The sequence below is a fragment of the Salvelinus alpinus genome, chromosome 16 (assembly GCF_045679555.1).
Source record: "Salvelinus alpinus chromosome 16, SLU_Salpinus.1, whole genome shotgun sequence".
Taxonomy (NCBI): Eukaryota; Metazoa; Chordata; class Actinopteri; order Salmoniformes; family Salmonidae; genus Salvelinus; species Salvelinus alpinus.
The window spans coordinates 28,881,341-28,897,988 of NC_092101.1; the positions used below are offsets into that span (position 1 = coordinate 28,881,341).

Below are 16,648 nucleotides of genomic sequence, written 5' to 3' on the forward strand. Positions count from 1 at the left end.
TTTTCAAACACAGAATATTCCTTTATTTAAACAAACATAAGTTAAATCATTGATATTATCCAAAAGCTCATTCTCAAGGTTCCATTGGAAAACAATGAATTCCTACATCTATTAAAGCATGGAGTCCATATTGCTGCTTGAGATGATCACATTTCTCCAAGCACATTGTTACCGTAGAAATAATTTAATACACAATATAAGCATGTTAGACAAATGCCAATGAGCTCAAAATAGATAAACATCACCCTTGTAGTATTGCCACTTCACGTTATATTGCACAAAATATCACTCAATAGTATGTTTCAAACCCATGTTAACAAAATATAATTGAAACAAACAAAGCTTCATGAATACCACAGAAAAAGAAAAAAGAAACAGCTGACTGCATTAATCTGTAGTGTATCTTAGTGCAAGTACACTCACTACATGACCAAAAGTATGTGGAAACCTGCTCGTCGAACATCTCATCCCAAAATCATAGACATTAATATGGAGTTGGTCCCCCTTTGCTGCGATAACAGCCTCCACTCTTCTGGGGAGGCTTACCACTAGATGGTGGAACATTGCTTCGGGGACTTGCTTCCATTCAGCCACAAGAGAATTAGTGTGGTTGGGCAGTGATGTTGGGCAAATTTAGCATGGCTGGCAGTCGGCGTTCCAATTCATCCCAAAGATGTTCGATGGGGTTGAGGTCAGGGCTCTGTGCAGGGCAGTCAAGTTCTTCCACACCGATCTTGACAAACCATTTCTGTATGGACCTCGCTTTGTGCACGGGGACATTGTCATGCTGAAACAGGAAAGGGCCTTGCCCAAACGGTTGCCACTTAGTTGGAAGTACACAATTGTCTAGTATGTCATTGTATGCTGTAGCGTTAAGATTTCCCTTCACTGGAACTAAGGGGCCTAGCCCGAACAATGAAAAACAGCACCAGACCATTATTCCTCCTCCACCAAACTTTACAGTTGGCACTATACATTCAGGCAGGTAGCGTTCTCCTAGCGTCCGCCAAACCCAGATTCATCAGTCGGACTGCCAGATGGTGAAGTATGATTCAATCACTCCAGAGAACGCATTTCCACTGCTCCAAAGTCCAATGGTGGCAAGTTTACACCACTCCAGCCGACGCTTTGCATTGCACATGGTGATCTTAGTCTTGTGTGCGGCTGGAAACCCATTTCATGAAGCTCCCAAAGAACAGTTATTGTGCTGATGTTGCTTCCAGAGGCAGTTTGGAACTCGATAGTGAGTGTTGCAACCGAGGACAGACGGTTTTTAAGCGCTTCAGCACTCTGCGGTCCCGTTCTGAGCTTGTGGCCTACCACTTCGCGGCTGAGCCGCTGTTGCTCCTAGACGTTTTCATTTCACAATAAAAGCACTTACAGTTGACCGGGGAAGCTCTAGCAGAGCAGAAATTTGACTAACTGACTTGTTGGAAAGGTGCGATCCTATGACGGTGCCATGTTGAAAGTCACTGAGCTCTTCAGTAAGGCCATTCTACTGCCAATGTTTGTCTATGGAAATTGCATGGCTGTGTGCTCGATTTTATATACCCGTCAGCAACGGGTGTAGCTGAAATAGCCAAATCCACTAATTTGAAGCGGTGTCCACATACTTTTGTATATATAGTGTATATTCCCTTTTCTGAACATTAGGCAATATATTAGACACATGGAAATGAATTCAATTTGGCATCATAACTAAAGACACTCTAATCTCTTCCTTTGTGAAGACACAGAGACAATGTTTGGCACGTACAGGATGAGAAGGCAGATGTAGATAGCAATTTAGAGTGCTGAGAGAGTCAACTCATGAAAATCTACACTAGACCTTTAAACAAGCACAGATTATCTCCTGCAATCAGCAATACTGAATGGCTAAAATTAACTTTCCTATTTCGCACATATCCCACTAACTCCAACTCATAACTCCTTAACTAACCATAATCAATAAATAAATGTGTCCCACACTATGTGATCAGTGGCTGATGCCTAATACAGGGTGACTTGTATTTGAGTCACACACAGCTGCCAGCGGAAATATAAATGTAAAATAATGATTAATAAAAATATCCAGAATACTGGTAATACTGGATGGCTTGGTAAAGTGCTGCTTCTGTTACTTCATATAGTCAGAAAAAAACTATGATAATACTTTAACACTTAATTAGATATATTTGACCAGGTGAATATGCAGACAAACAAAAAGACCACCATAAAAAAAGAGTGTTTGAATGCATATAGAGTATGCACTGTACACCATTCTATGGTATTTCAACACTGGTTGGCCAGACCATCTGTTGATTGTAGGAGAGGATGGATGGAGTAACATCAGTTTGTGTTCCAGGCTCTTTAGTGAGCCTTTCCACATGGATTGTCTGAGGTCTGGCAGCCCATGTTCTGATACTTCACCTGGACACGGAACAGAGTGCCGTCTGCACACATACACAGCTTGTACCTCAACAGACCCTCGTCGAAATACACATTGGCCCCCACTGAGGAGTTAGGCATGCGAGTGACGCTCACCATCACAGATCCGTTCAAAACAATACTGTTCTCCTGCAAAGGGAAATACCTTGTTAACCATATCTGTTAATGGAATACACTACACCATAGACTTTCAAATTGTATACAAAATGTATTACAAATTTGGTAAGGGGTGACACTCACAGCTCTGAGCTCAATGTCCCCTCCCATCCTGAACTCCACTGTCTTGCCCATGATGAAGACCCCCTCGTTGCCACGGATGATGGCCTTGCTGTCCCCTTTGATGGACAGGTCAGAGGAAGCGTTGCTGGTGATCTGAAAGAGAGTCTTCACTTTTTCTGGGATTTTTCAAAATGTTCATCAATGACAGGAACAGATTCTAGAATGTATTTGATCTCCAGTAACACACCGCAAGGTCAATCCTACGGTTTAATTACATGTTTTATTAGATAGCTTCTGTAACCCTGAAACATACCCTTTCTGTGGAGGCCTTCTTCACATTGAGTACTTTGACTCCTTTGGGCAGGTGGAACTCATGGTTTTCAAAGTCTGTGCTGAAGAAGGTGTTCTGAGTGCGGGGGTCAGTGAAGGATATGCCCATGTCACTGGTGATGGACGTCTTCTCTTTCTCAACACTGAGCTTAGTGGAGCCCTGCTGAAACACCACCTGGAACACATATACAAAAGAAACTATACATGTAAGAGCATACAGTCTGAGTAGCCCTTTTCTGCAGTCAAATGACCCAGTGGCCTCATGGGTGGAATGTTTTTCATAATTTAATAATTAAAACATAATTTTTTTAAACCCAGCTGAAAATCTGCTGTTTCTATGTCAAATGGTTTTGTGATATTTAAGTATTTTTAAGCCCATAACCATGTGTTTGAGGTGTATACTTATGTTTCAAAGTAGAGTTGCTTAAGACTACCAAGAAACACTGATTTAGCCCAACGCAGTAAAAGGTTAATGTATTTATATTTGGGTATTGGGGATGTGTGTATGTATAGACTAGTTACAACAATGCATTTGTGTGTTCTGAATCTATTCAGTGTGTGTGTTTGTGCCTGTGTTGTGTGTGTGTTGTCTAGGTGAATGGGTTTTGACTAACTGACTGTTTTGCCTAAGTGAGTGTGTTTTGCCTGAGCTCACCGGGTTGTTGTTGCCGGTGATAACCAGGTCCTGGTCCTTCCTGCCCCCCACAGTACTCTTGTGCAGTGGGTGGACCACGCCCATGTCTGCCTTCTGCTTGAAACGGAGCAGCCCACTTTCATGAAACTCCATACTGTCACAACCACTAGGCCCGATTCGTATCACCGTCCAGATCACTAGAGTGATCTGATAGTTGGGAAAATGTACAGATATATTGATTTGATTATTGTCATGATCATAACATAGCCATAACTAACATTATCATGATGCCATGCGAATCAAATCAAAATGTATTAGTCACATGCGCCGAATACAACAGGTGTAGACCTTACAGTGAAATGCTTACTTACAAGCCCCTAACCAACAATGCAGTTTAAAAAATACAAATAAGAATAAGAAATAAAAGGAACAAGTAATTAAAGAGCAGCAGTAAAATAACAATAGCGAGACTATATACAGGGGGTACCGGTACAGAGTCAATATGCGGGGGCACCGGTTAGTCGAGGTAATTGAGGTAAAATGTAATGTACATGTAGGTAGAGTTATTAAAATGACTACGCATAGATATTAACAGAGAGTAGCAGCGGCGTAAAAGAAGGGGTGGGGGGGTGGGCAATGCAAATAGTCTGGGTAGCCATTTGATTAGATGTTCAGGAGTCTTATGGCTTGGGGGTAGAAGCTGTTAAGAAGCCGCTTGGACCTAGACTTGGTGCTCCGGTACCGCTTGCCGTGCGGTAGCAGAGAGAACAGTCTATGACTAGGGTGGCTGGAGTCTGACAATTATTGGGGCTTTCCTCTGACACCGCCTGGTATAGAGGTCCTGGATGGCAGGAAGCTTGGCCCCAGAGATGTACTGGGCCACTCGCACTACCCTCTGTAGTGTCTTGCGGTCAGAGGCCGAGCAGTTGCCATAGCAGGCAGTGATGCAACCAGTCAGGATGCTCTCGATGGTGCAGCTGTAGAACCTTTTGAGGATCTGAGGACCCATGCCAAATCTCTTCAGTCTCCTGAGGGGGAATAGGTTTTGTCGTGCCCTCTTCACGACTGTCTTGGTGTGCTAAGACCATGTTAGTTTGTTGGTGATGTGGACACCAAGGAACTTGAAGCTCTCAACCGGCTCCACTACAGCCCTGTAGATGAGAATGGGGGTGTGCTCGTTCCTCCTCCTGTAGTCCACAATCATCTCCTTTGTCTTGGATCATGTTGAGGGAGAGGTTGTTGTCCTGGCACCACACGGCCAGTTCTCTGACCTCCTCCCTATTGGCCGCCTCGTCGTTGTTGGTGATCAGGCCTACCACTGTTGTCATCGGCAAACTTAATGATGGTGTTGGAGACGTGCCTGGCCGTGCAGTCATGAGTGAACAGGGAGTACAGGAGGGGACTGAGCACGCACCCCTGAGGGGCCCCTGTGTTGAGGATCAGCGTGGCGAATGTGTTGTTACCTACCCTTACCACCTGGGGGCGGCCCGTCTGTAAGTCCAGGATCCAGTTGCAGAGGGAGGTGTTTAGTCCCAGGGTCCTTAGCTTATTAATGAGCTTTGAAGGCACTATGGTGTTGAACGCTGAGCTGTAGTCAATGAATAGCATTCTCACATAGGTGTTCCTTTTGTCCAGGTGGGAAAGGGGAGTGTGGAGTGCAATAGAGATTGCATCATCTGTGGATCTGTTAGGGCGGTATGCAAATTGCATTGGGTCTAGGGTTTCTGGGATAATGGTGTTGACATGAGCCATGACCAGCCTTTCAAAGCACTTCATGGCAACAGACGGGTCAGTCATTTAGGCAGGCTACGTTAGTGTTCTTGGGCACAGGGACAATGGTGGTCTGCTTAAAACATGTTGATATTACAGACTTGGACAGGGAGAGGCTGAAAATGTCAGTGAAGACACTTGCCAGTTTGTCAGCCTATGCTCGCAGTACACGTCTTGGTAATCCGTCTGGCCCTGCGGCCTTGTGAATGTTGACCTATTTCAAGGTCTTACTCACATCGGCTGCGGAGAGCGTGATCACACAGTCGTCCGGGAACAGCTGGTGATCTCATGCATGTTTCAGTGTTATTTGCCTCGAAGCGAGCATAGAAGTAGTTTAGCTCGTCTGGTAGGCTTGTGTCACTGGGCAGCTCTCGGCTGTGCTTCCCTTTGTAGTCTGTAATGGTTTGCAAGCCCTGCCACATCCGACGAGTGTCGGAGCCGTTGTAGTACAATTCGATCTTAGTCCCGTATTGACGCTTTGCCTGTTTGATGGTTCGTCGGAGGGCATAGCGGGATTTCATATAAGCTTCCGGATTAGAGTCCTGCTCCTTGAAAGCGGCAGCTCTAGCCTTTAGCTCAGTGTAGATGTTGCCTGTAATCCATGGCTTCTGGTTGGGGTGTGTACGCATGGTCACTGTGGGGATGACGTCATCAATGCACTTATTGATGTAGACAATGACTGGTGTACACCTCAATGCCATCGGAAGAATCCCGGAACATATTCCAGTCTGTGCTAGCAAAACAGTCCTGTAGCTTAGCATCTGCTTCATCTGCCAACTTTTTATAGATCGAGTCACTGCTGCTTCCTGCTTAAATTTTAGCTTGTAAGCGGGAATCAGGAGGATAGAATTATGGTCAGATTTGCCAAATGGAGGGTGAGGGAGAGCTTTGTACGCATCTCTGTGTGTGGAGTAAAGGTGGTCTAGAGTTTTTTTCCCCTCTGGTTGCACATTTAACATGCTGATAGAAATTTGGTAAAACTGATTTAAGTTTCCCTGCATTAAAGTCCCCGCCACCAGGAGAGCAGCCTCTGGATGAGTGTTTTCCTGTTTGTTTATGGCGGAATACAGCTCATTGAGTGCGGTCTTAGTGCCAGCATCGGTCTGTGGTGGTATGTAGACAGCTACGAAAAATACAGATTAAAACTCTCTCGGTACATAGTGTGGTCTACAGCTTATCATGAGATACTCTGCCTCAGGCGAGCAAAACCTCGAGACTTCCTTAGATATCCTGCACCAGCTGTTGTTTACAAATATACATCAATATTTCCATTTTTAATGTCCCATTTATTTTCCAATGATTGCATGTTAGCTAGTAGAACGGAAGGCAGTGGGGGTTTATTCGATCGCCTACGAAGTCTCAGAAGTCAGCTTGTCCTCTGTCCTCTTTTTCTCAGTCTTCTCTTCACGCAAATGACAGGGATTTGGGCCTGTTCCCGGGAAAGCAGTATGTCCTTCATGTTGGGCTCGTCGTACTCGTTGAAATGGAAAAAATGCTTCTGCCTGTTCGTGGTGAGTAATCGCTGTTCTGATGTCCAGAAGTTATTTTCGGTCATAAGAGACAGTAGCAGCAACATTATGTACAGAATAAGTAAAAAAATAAGTTACAAACAACCAAACAAAAAAACACATTCAGTTAGGAGCACGTAAAACGTCAGCCATCTTCTCTGGCGCCATGCTACTAGCCTGAGTTAAAAGTGAATTCAGATACACAAGGATGATTACATAATGCAGAGGAGCTTTGTGTGTAATTGGGCACTCACAATGAGGTTGATGAGTGCCAGCAGGAAGAGCAGGATGATGATGCAGACAGCCATGTTGCCCTTGCGTCCTCTCAGGCCTGTCTTGTGCAGGCGCTCCTCCTCTATGGGCACATAGCCTGCCTTGAAGTTGCTGTTGTGCTCCTTGTTGGTGGTCCGCCGTTCGATGGCCTTCTCCCTCATAGACCTCTTCACAGGCCCGTTGGAACTCTCCTTCAACAGACACAACAGTAAACATCAGTATAAAGGCTCAGGCGTAAAGTGTGTAGATGCTGTGACATCTACACACCACTTTTTGGGTGGTCCCCATTAATCAAAGCATGGACTTCACTGTGTGAGACGAAACGTGAAGAGAGTTCTAGCTATCACACTGAAACTACAGTACCACAGGTTATTGTATTCCACTCTGCAGTCTAGTTAATCTAGTTGATACATTGTAACAACCCAATTGACAGTCTACTTAACTACCACATGTAGTTACAACGTAACAAATATATATCTCACTACAGAGAAACAGAACCATATATTGTAACACTGAAACTACCACATTGTATTTAATTAGCGTTTACGCAGGCGTCGCTGGATAGACAGACTGCTCTAAAGAATGCGCGCAATTATACACCCGAGTCTCTCTGTCTGTGTGCAATGACTAAAAATAAATCACTCGTATTTTCCCGTAACAAATGTGAATATGTCCATATTCAACTCAAATTAAAAGATAACTTCATGCTTTGGGATAATACAACCAGTTTAAATTGACCAATGCCGTGGAAAACTGCGCCAATCAACCGTTATTTCGAGCGATAGCTTTTCATAAAAACATTATAAAGGGCTTGGGAAGAGTAAAACCGTATGGATATTCCGCAACCGCTTTACAACGTCCGACTAAAATAAATTCTTTCAAATGAGTTCGTATTGATGTAGATGCTTAAATCTAAACCCCAGACGTTTGAAAAGCAAACCGTGAATGTGAAATGTAGAAAAACAAGAATGTCTTAGGCTATTGAAAACAGACCTGCTCAGACGCCATGTTGACCCTCCCTTTTCGACTGCGGTTGACAGCTCGAGAGTCGGGAAAGACAGTGGAGGAGACCACTTCATCGAAATTAATAAAATAAGATATATCTGTCCAGTTTTAATACTTGCGAATAGTTTGTCAGTGTACTAATTATATGAGAAAATACATAAAATAATGCTAAATTGGAGGCATTTGTATCAAAATGTCACATAGCTGGATCACTGTAGCCGTACAGTGATCGTACAGTGATAGTTGTCAGTGTTTATCACAGATGGTTCATTCCTGGCTAAACCAGCCAATAGAAAAGGCCAGCAGCAGGATTCCAAAATAGAAAAGTCCACATAAATCATCCATTCATATTTTTTCCATAGATAACTTGCAGGCGGGGCTTCCGAATAGACTAGAGTCCAGACCATTTGTCCATCAATTACACAGAGCATGTTATGCTTGTTGAAGTTTAATAATATTAACGTTAGAAAATTATAATGGCCACTTCATTAGTTTGATTTTCTTTAGACTATTACCTATGTGGACAAAAAGATACGTGTAATTTATTGTCCTAAAATTCATTAGGGAAATGTGTCTATGCTCCACTGTTTTTTCCTGTGCTTGACACAGCACCCACGTGTTTGTGACAGTATGACATTACAATGGTCTCGTTTACATCACAGACAGCCGACTACACCTGTATCATAAAGAAGCTAACTGTAGAAGCACCTCTGTATGTAGTCTTTCCTATCCACCTCTTTCTCGGGAATAACCAGACTATCACTGAAAATAACGCAAGCTTTAACAAACATTCTCACTCTGTATTCTGAGTAAAAAAGCATTGCCACAACTGAGGTGGCGCTTGGCACCCGTTGTAACGAAGGTGGACAAAACGTCAAGGGCAAGAATTTTTACAGCTGGTATAAAAATGGAGCCCGCGCCTGTCACCGGAGCTCTCGCCCAATATTAAATCCCACTGTTGTCCAGGAGCGTTAAACCTTTCAGGATTTTAGGGAGTGGAGCAGACATGGCCGACTCGCTAAGGAGGCTGGTGAACACATCTTCCTTCAGCGTTATGCAACTACCATGTAAGTCATAAATCATTTATTTCTACCCTAAATATGTTGGCTGAAAAGGAACCAACTAGGCCTTTATAAGGCTACAATTGGTATTTATATGTAAATGAATAGTTGTCTAAATAATAGTAGTCTGTAAGAAATATGATATTTGTGTGGAATTCCATAACCGATTGAATGAATCACTTGTGTTCAATCAAATGTTTTCTTCCCTTGATCATTTGTTTCGTCCTTAAAATGTCTATCCTAGGGATATCCTTGTCTCATCGCGCACCAGCGACTCCTGTGGCGGGCCGGGCGCAGTGCACGCTAACCAAGGTCGCCAGGTGCACGGTGTTTCCTCCGACACATTGGTGCGGCTGGCTTCCGGGTTGGATGCGTGCTGTGTTGGGTTGTGTTTCGGAGGACGCATGGCTTTCGACCTTCGTCTCTCCCGAGCCCGTACGGGAGTTGTAGCGATGAGACAAGATAGTAACTACTAACAATTGGATACCACGAAATTGGGGAGAAAAAGCGGGTAGTAAATAAATAAAATAAAAATGTCTATCCAGTTTGGCTGCTTTACGTGGTGTATTGTTGTCTCTATCTTCTTGCCCTTTGTGCTGTTGTCTTTGCCCAATAATGTTTGTACCCTGTTTTGTGCTGCTGCCATGTTGTGTTGCTACCATGCTGTTGTTGTCATTGGTCTCTTTTTATGTTTCTACCATGCTATGTTATCATGTGTTGCTGTTGTCTTATGTAGTGTTGTGTTGTCGTGATGTGTGTTTTGTCCAATATTTTTATTTAATTTATTTTTAATCCCAACCCCGTCCCCGCAGGTGGCCTTTTGGTAGGCCTTCATTGTAAATAAGAATTTGTTCTTAACTGACTTGCTTAGTTAAATAAAAAAATCCAAACATGTCTCTAAAATAAGTTGATTAGCCTACTTGATTATGCCACACTTGATTAGATGTAGTCAAATATATTATAATAATTTGACGTTCGCATGTTTGTTACACTGTATCGCAATTACTTGAAACAATGTAACAGTAAAGGGATTCACTTCTTTTGATGACATTGATTTAGGAGTTTGGTTACTATCGACGCCAGTCGTCATGGCAACCGTGAAACCATTCCTTGTGACTTTGAATGCAAGGGTCTCGAGCATGCCCCGCGAGCATTTTGGTAGGAACCTGAAAGGCATGTCCTGATTGGACCAATGCATTATCACATACTTCAGAGACCAACTAGTGCATTTGACTCACTGGAAGTGACAGATAAGTCATTTTATATGCACATATCCTGGATTCAATATGATTAATAAAGATAATCACTAAAGTCTCCTAAATTGACCCCACAACTGAGATTACATTAAAAGATAGAATCCTTAGTTGCTACATCAATTTTTGGACTTATAAATGAATGATCTATACCCCACTGATTCATGAACAATATAAAAGCCTCATGTACTTAGTTCAACTGTCAGACACACCCCATCAGAAACCAAAATATAAACTTGTTTTACTCCAATGTTTGTAAACATGGTTAAAACTATTATGATATAATGGATGGTCAGTCCTTACATCCATATCTCTGTCTATGAATGAGTGGTTACATTTCTCCAGGCCCATCCCTCAGCTTTTTACCAAAAGAGGCGGGGTGACCGCTTTGTTATTGTTTCAGTTAAGGACTAGCTTTAAATTGTATGTCCAGTTTGTGTTGGTTCGTTATTCTCAACCCTGTTTGCCACCTTCCTAGGTCATCTCCTGTGACAAGAATCTGAACAGGTGCTGTGAGTTGGTGGAGCTCACCTCCAAGATACAGGGACAACTATTCACCATCCTCAACCTCACTGCTAGAGAGGGTATGTGTCTAAGCTTCTTCTCAAAACTCTCCTCTCTTTTGCCTTAGCCAAACAATTGTCTAATAATGCCTCCTCTGTCACCAACAACACCAGCCTCAACCTCATTCAGGTGAAATCATCTGTGTTCTGTTATGGTTGTACAGAGATTAAATGATTTGTTAAGTACAAATTATTTATATTAAGTTATTTGTTATATTATATTCTGTTCTGTCACATTGTGATTAAGACAGTGATAGTCAAGGCTAAATGCTGTGTGTTGTCATGCAGGAGTCTGTGAAGAAGGAGTGGAAGATCAGGGCGCTGTCTGCCACCCATGAGAACGACATGCAGAGGATGGATACTCAGCTGTGCTCCACTCACCTGCAGCTGGAGTCTCGCAAACAGGAGTAAGTCTGCACTAAACAAACAATATTTGTTATTAATCCATACAATGAACCTACTCATTTAAATCCGATCACATAAGTCTACACCAGGTAATGTATGACTAACTTTCTGGTCTAAGTTGTATTCACTTACTGGTATATTAAATGGGTTTACAGACTGGCGGATACTCATCTGCAACTGGACACCAAAAACATGTCAGCCACAACTCTGCTGGCCACAGAGGATGAGATACTACAGCTGAAAGCAGAGTGAGTGATACTGTTATATACTGTAATAAATCAAATGTTATTGGTCACATACACATGGTTAGCAGGTGTTTTTGTGAGTGTAGCGAAATGCTTGTGCTTCTAGTTCTAACAGTGCAGCAATGTCTAACATGTAATCTAACAATTCAACAACTACCTAATACACACAAATCTAAGTAAAGGAATGGAGAAAAAAATACAGTTTAGTACAATTTTCATGTGAGTATTATTTGTTCTCTTTGGCTTATTGATGTGTATGTTCTGAGGTTATTAAAATCAAATCAAATCAAATCAAATCAAATTTATTAGTCACATACACATGGTTAGCAGATGTTAATGCGAGTGTAGCGAAATGCTTGTGCTTCTAGTTCCGACAATGCAGTAATAACCAACAGTAATCTAACCTAACAATTCCACACTACTACCTTACACACACACACAAGTGTAAAGGGATAAAGAATATGTACATAAAGATATATGGATGAGTGGTGGTACAGAACGGCATGGCAGATGCAGTAGATGGTATAGAGTACGGTATATACATATGAGATGAGTACTGTAGGGTATGTAAACATAAAGTGGCATAGTTTAAAGTGGCTAGTGGTACATGTATTGCATAAAGATGGCAAGATGCAGTAGATGATATAGAGTACAGTATATATACATATGAGATGGGTAATGTAGGGTATGTAAACATTGTATTAAGTGGCATTGCTTAAAGTGGCTAGTGGTACATTTTTACATAATTTCCATCAGTTCCCATTTTTAAAGTGGCTGGAGTTGAGTCAGTATGTTGGCAGCGGCCGCTAAATGTTAGTGGTGGCTGTTTAACAGTCTGATGGCCTTGAGATAGAAGCTGTTTTTCAGTCTCTCGGTCCCTGCTTTGATGCACCTGTACTGACCTCGCCTTCTGGATGATAGCGGGGTGAACAGGCAGTGGCTTGGGTGGTTGTTGTCCTTGATGATCTTTATGGCCTTCCTGTGACATCGGGTGGTGTAGGTGTCCTGGAGGGCAGGTAGTTTGCCCCTGGTGATGCGTTCTGCAGACCTCACTACCCTCTGGAGAGCCTTACGGTTGTGGGCGGAGCAGTTGCCGTACCAGGCGGTGATACAGCCCGACAGGATGCTCTCGATTGTGCATCTGTAGAAGTTTGTGAGTGCTTTTGGTGTGTCAGATTGCGTGTGGCCCGTGACCAGGTGGAGACCTATAAGAGGAAGCTGAATGTTCTGGATGACTGAGAGTCAGGGGTGTCTGCTGAGGGATGAGGTGTCTTTCCTCACAGCAGAGAAGAGCATGCTGCAAGAGAGGTGAGCAGGACACGCATATACACAGTAAATCTCATATCCATTTATCTCCTCCTCCCACAAGATGGCCCAAAATGTGCTGAAAATTCTATATTTTTTTTACTTGCCTCTTTCCTCTTTTGAATGATACAGTATTTTGAACACGTTCCTCTCCAATATTCCCTTCACCTCTGTCAGGTTGGTGAGGAGTCGTTCCACCAGCCCCCTGCCCAGACATATCCACCACTCCAGCCCCCTGAGTAGTGAGTCTCCCACCCGGGCCCAGCTCAACAACTCGTCACGCACGGCTCGTGTCCCGATTCAGTGACCTGTATGCTGTGGAGCTGAGACGCTACATAGACAACCTGGAGATGGTCCAGATAATCATCTTCATCGCCACTGTGGTATGAAATCTGGACATCCTGTACATATGGAATAATGCTGCTGACAGTACAACCTGTGAATTTTATATGTCAGACCGGAGGTTGGTTTCTCTGTAAATCTCCTATTCCATACAGTATCTCTAATCTTGTGTGTGTGTGTGTGTTTATCAGAAGGCCTTCCAGGCAGCCAAGCTGGCCAGTTCAAGCTGCGTGTGAGGAAGACCATGTCTCCCTCCCAGCTGGGGCCAGAGATCCTGGATGAGTCAGTGGTGGACTACATCGTCAGGAACCTGGACCTCTACGACGTGCAGGCTAGTGTTAATGTATGGGCTACACTTCTCTTACTGATATGTCTGACATATTACAAAAACTTGTGGATTCCAGTCACCTTTACATTCCAATTTATAGAGTCTCATGCACTGTAGTTCATTGAGTGTTTGTTACTAGGAGGTGTGTGTCTTGTAATGTTGTTCCCACTCCCAGGACATGATCAACGCCATGAATGTGAACCCACGGATTTCCTTCTCTCCGGAGGTGGACTTTGTCCTTGTTACGAATCCCTTTGGCCCGACAGTCTAGGGGGGGGATGGTAACGAGACAGGCCAACAGGGAACATACCAAACAAGTTACTGAGATGTTTAGAAAGACTGATTCACTGACCATGAGGACAAATAACAATAAAACTGCCGTTGCCAGGGTATCACATAACCTCCCCCAGCCTTGGCCTTGGCTATACGTACAGTACAGAGACTACAGCAATGTAATTACAGAATGGCTCAGGACTCAAGCCGACAGGAAAATTAGAAAGCACTGTTTGGTATAATGCATGCAGACCGTGCTATGAATTCATAAGCAGCAGACCTTTTATTTTCAGCATGAAAGCCCTACTCTATTTTACTCATGCTGTACTTTGTGTTCTCAAAGAACCCTGGTCGAAGTTATTCTTACTGCAGGGAACTTTTTGGACCGCAATGTTCTTCTCTCTCCCGACTATAGCAAATTACCCTTCCATCACCCTTTACAGTACCAGTGCCCCCCATAGTGCATGAAAGAAAAAACGGTCCTGTTCCCTATGGGTGAGTTAGTTGTCAATTGAAGGTATGCTCCACCATTCCAAAGGGTTAGAGTTTTATCTGGATATTGATCTCAGTGGGTCTGCACTGATGTTAAAAGCTGAGAGTTCCGGTAGTACTGCAAGTAAGACATTAGAGGGCACTGTTGTTCTACTGTAGAGGCTAGACTCTGCAGAGGAAAAGAGTGGCTCCAGAAGGAACAAGGTTTTCTCTAGAGCCAAAAATACTGTAGGTTTCTGAATTGTTAAAAATTAAAATTAAAATTTGGGCCTGTCCTTGGACTCTCAAAGTCACTGCACATCAGGAACTTTGAGCAAGACTAAGTTTGTATGTCTGTAATTAAAGTAGGGCCTAAACTATGACTCTCCATCAAGAGACACAGAGCCATGGAGAGAGGAACGGGGAGAAGGAAAAGACGAGAGCAATTATTGAGGATAAGAGTCTCCAACCATGCTGAAGAGTGTGTACTTGCAGCGCACATGTGTATGCGGGTGTATGTATGTGTCTTTCTTTGTGTGTACATATGAATGCACTTACTAAGCACACTCTCAGTGGTGATGCCAGCCTCGTGATGATCCGGCATTCACAGTCCCTAATTACCACAGTCTAATTAGCGTTCCATCTCCTCATGCCTTGCCCAGTCCTGCCCTGCTCCCCTCACAAGCCAAACACATGACACAATTGGCTGTTTAAATGCTCTCCAGTGCACACAATTGGACCCCTGCTTCACAGAGCAGACACCAAGCTGAAACAGGCATTAGGTCTACTTCCACCCTCCAGGGCCTGTTTGTTGATTTAACAGCACTGTTGATGATAGCAGCTCGCTGGTCACAGTGCTTGTTTGGCAATGAGCTGCCTGTAAGTTAATGAGATGTTGTCCTTGTTTGTTGATTAGATTCTAAGAGTTCTATGTTCCTGGGTTGTAATTGTTGTTTGTTGATTAGAATTGCCTCCCTTTCAGTGGGAGTAGATGTTGTTTGGAGATTAGACAGTGGTGTTGTGGCTGCAGTGATTGTGCTCATAGATCAGAGGATGTGGATTCACTTTATTGTTGTTAGAGTGTAACTGTTGCTGTCTTCACAAAACAATCAAAGTCTCCAGAGTGCAGTATGTTCACTTCACACCCAAATGATTGACATGAGAGCAACTAGAAACGTAGCATCAGTGTCTAATACATATGGATGTGTGTAGATTGTGTGACATGGGTTTGACATGACAGTGAAACAGTTAGACATAAACAAACACTCCTGAAATATTATGTCAGGCGTTATGTCAGGAGCAATCAGGCAGTTTGAAAAGTCTCCTCACATGAACTGAGATATCCTCATTTAACCCATGTGTTAGTGAACTGATGAATCCTGGAGACCAGGGTAATTCTGTATGTATGGAAAAACCCTGTGTGTTCTGGAACGTGCAGAAACCCTCCGTCCCTCCCTCCAGGATGTCATGGAAACTACAGCCTTTTTAACTCACCGCATTCCCACACTGAGCGTGTCCTTTCTGACCTAGCTGGCCTGGTCCAATCAGCTGTTACCATGGCGTAGATGGGACTGGGCCTACAGAGGCTGTGCTGCTGGTCCACCACACTAGTGAGAGCTGAGAGCTCTCCTCTGAGCTGGGGGAATGTTTACACAGGTGTGCTGTGGTCATGGAAGGGTTAAGCACAGAGCTCAGCAGCCCTGAGGGGACAGATGTGAGAGAGAGGGGGTCTCTACTGGAAAAAATATGTGAACCCTCTGGAATTACCTACATTTCTTCATAAATTGGTCATCAAATTTGATCTGATCTTCGTCTAAGTCAACAATAGACAAACATAGTGTGCATAAACTAATAATGCACAAATTATTGTATTTGTCTTGTCTATATTGAATACATCATTTAAACATTCACAGTGTAGGTTGGGGAAAGTATTTGAACTCCAAGGCTAATGACTTCTCCAAAAGCTAGTTGGAGTCAAGAGTCCGCTAACCTGGAGTCCAATCAATGAAACGAGATACGAGATGTTGGTTAAGAAAACATTGCTGCACGTCTGAAGTTTGCAAAAGTGCAGCTGGATGTTCCACAGCGCTACTGGCAAAATATTCTGTGGACAGATGAAACTACAGTTGAGTTGTTTGGAAGGAACACACAACACTATGTGTGGAGAAAAAAAGGCACAGAACACCAACATCAAAACCTCATCCCCACTGTAAAGTATGGTGGAGGGAGCATCATG

At 43.3% G+C, this 16,648-nt stretch overlaps 1 protein-coding gene and 1 pseudogene across 1 annotated transcript; one reads left to right on the plus strand and one right to left on the minus strand.

The window, feature by feature from the left end:
• LOC139541302 (beta-sarcoglycan-like) lies at positions 1 to 8,293 on the minus strand. Its single transcript, XM_071345809.1, has 6 exons — positions 8,155 to 8,293; positions 7,143 to 7,352; positions 3,632 to 3,817; positions 2,960 to 3,151; positions 2,668 to 2,799; positions 1 to 2,556 (listed from the first exon to the last, which is right to left on the minus strand). The coding sequence occupies exons 1-6, from the start codon at positions 8,167 to 8,169 to the stop codon at positions 2,350 to 2,352; spliced, it is 942 nt and encodes a 313-aa protein (XP_071201910.1). The 5' UTR covers positions 8,170 to 8,293; the 3' UTR covers positions 1 to 2,349.
• A 561-nt stretch (positions 8,294 to 8,854) lies between these two features.
• On the plus strand, positions 8,855 to 14,614 carry LOC139541782 (mitochondria-eating protein-like; annotated as a pseudogene).
• The last annotated feature ends 2,034 nt before the right edge of the window (positions 14,615 to 16,648 follow it).

Coding starts and splice junctions, on each gene's coding strand:
- LOC139541302 (XM_071345809.1), bottom strand. Junction 3,152..3,631: donor TCACCGGCAACAACAACCCG/GTGAGCTCAGGC, acceptor TATGTGTTCCAG/GTGGTGTTTCAGCAGGGCTC. Junction 2,557..2,667: donor GGGACATTGAGCTCAGAGCT/GTGAGTGTCACC, acceptor TTCCCTTTGCAG/GAGAACAGTATTGTTTTGAA.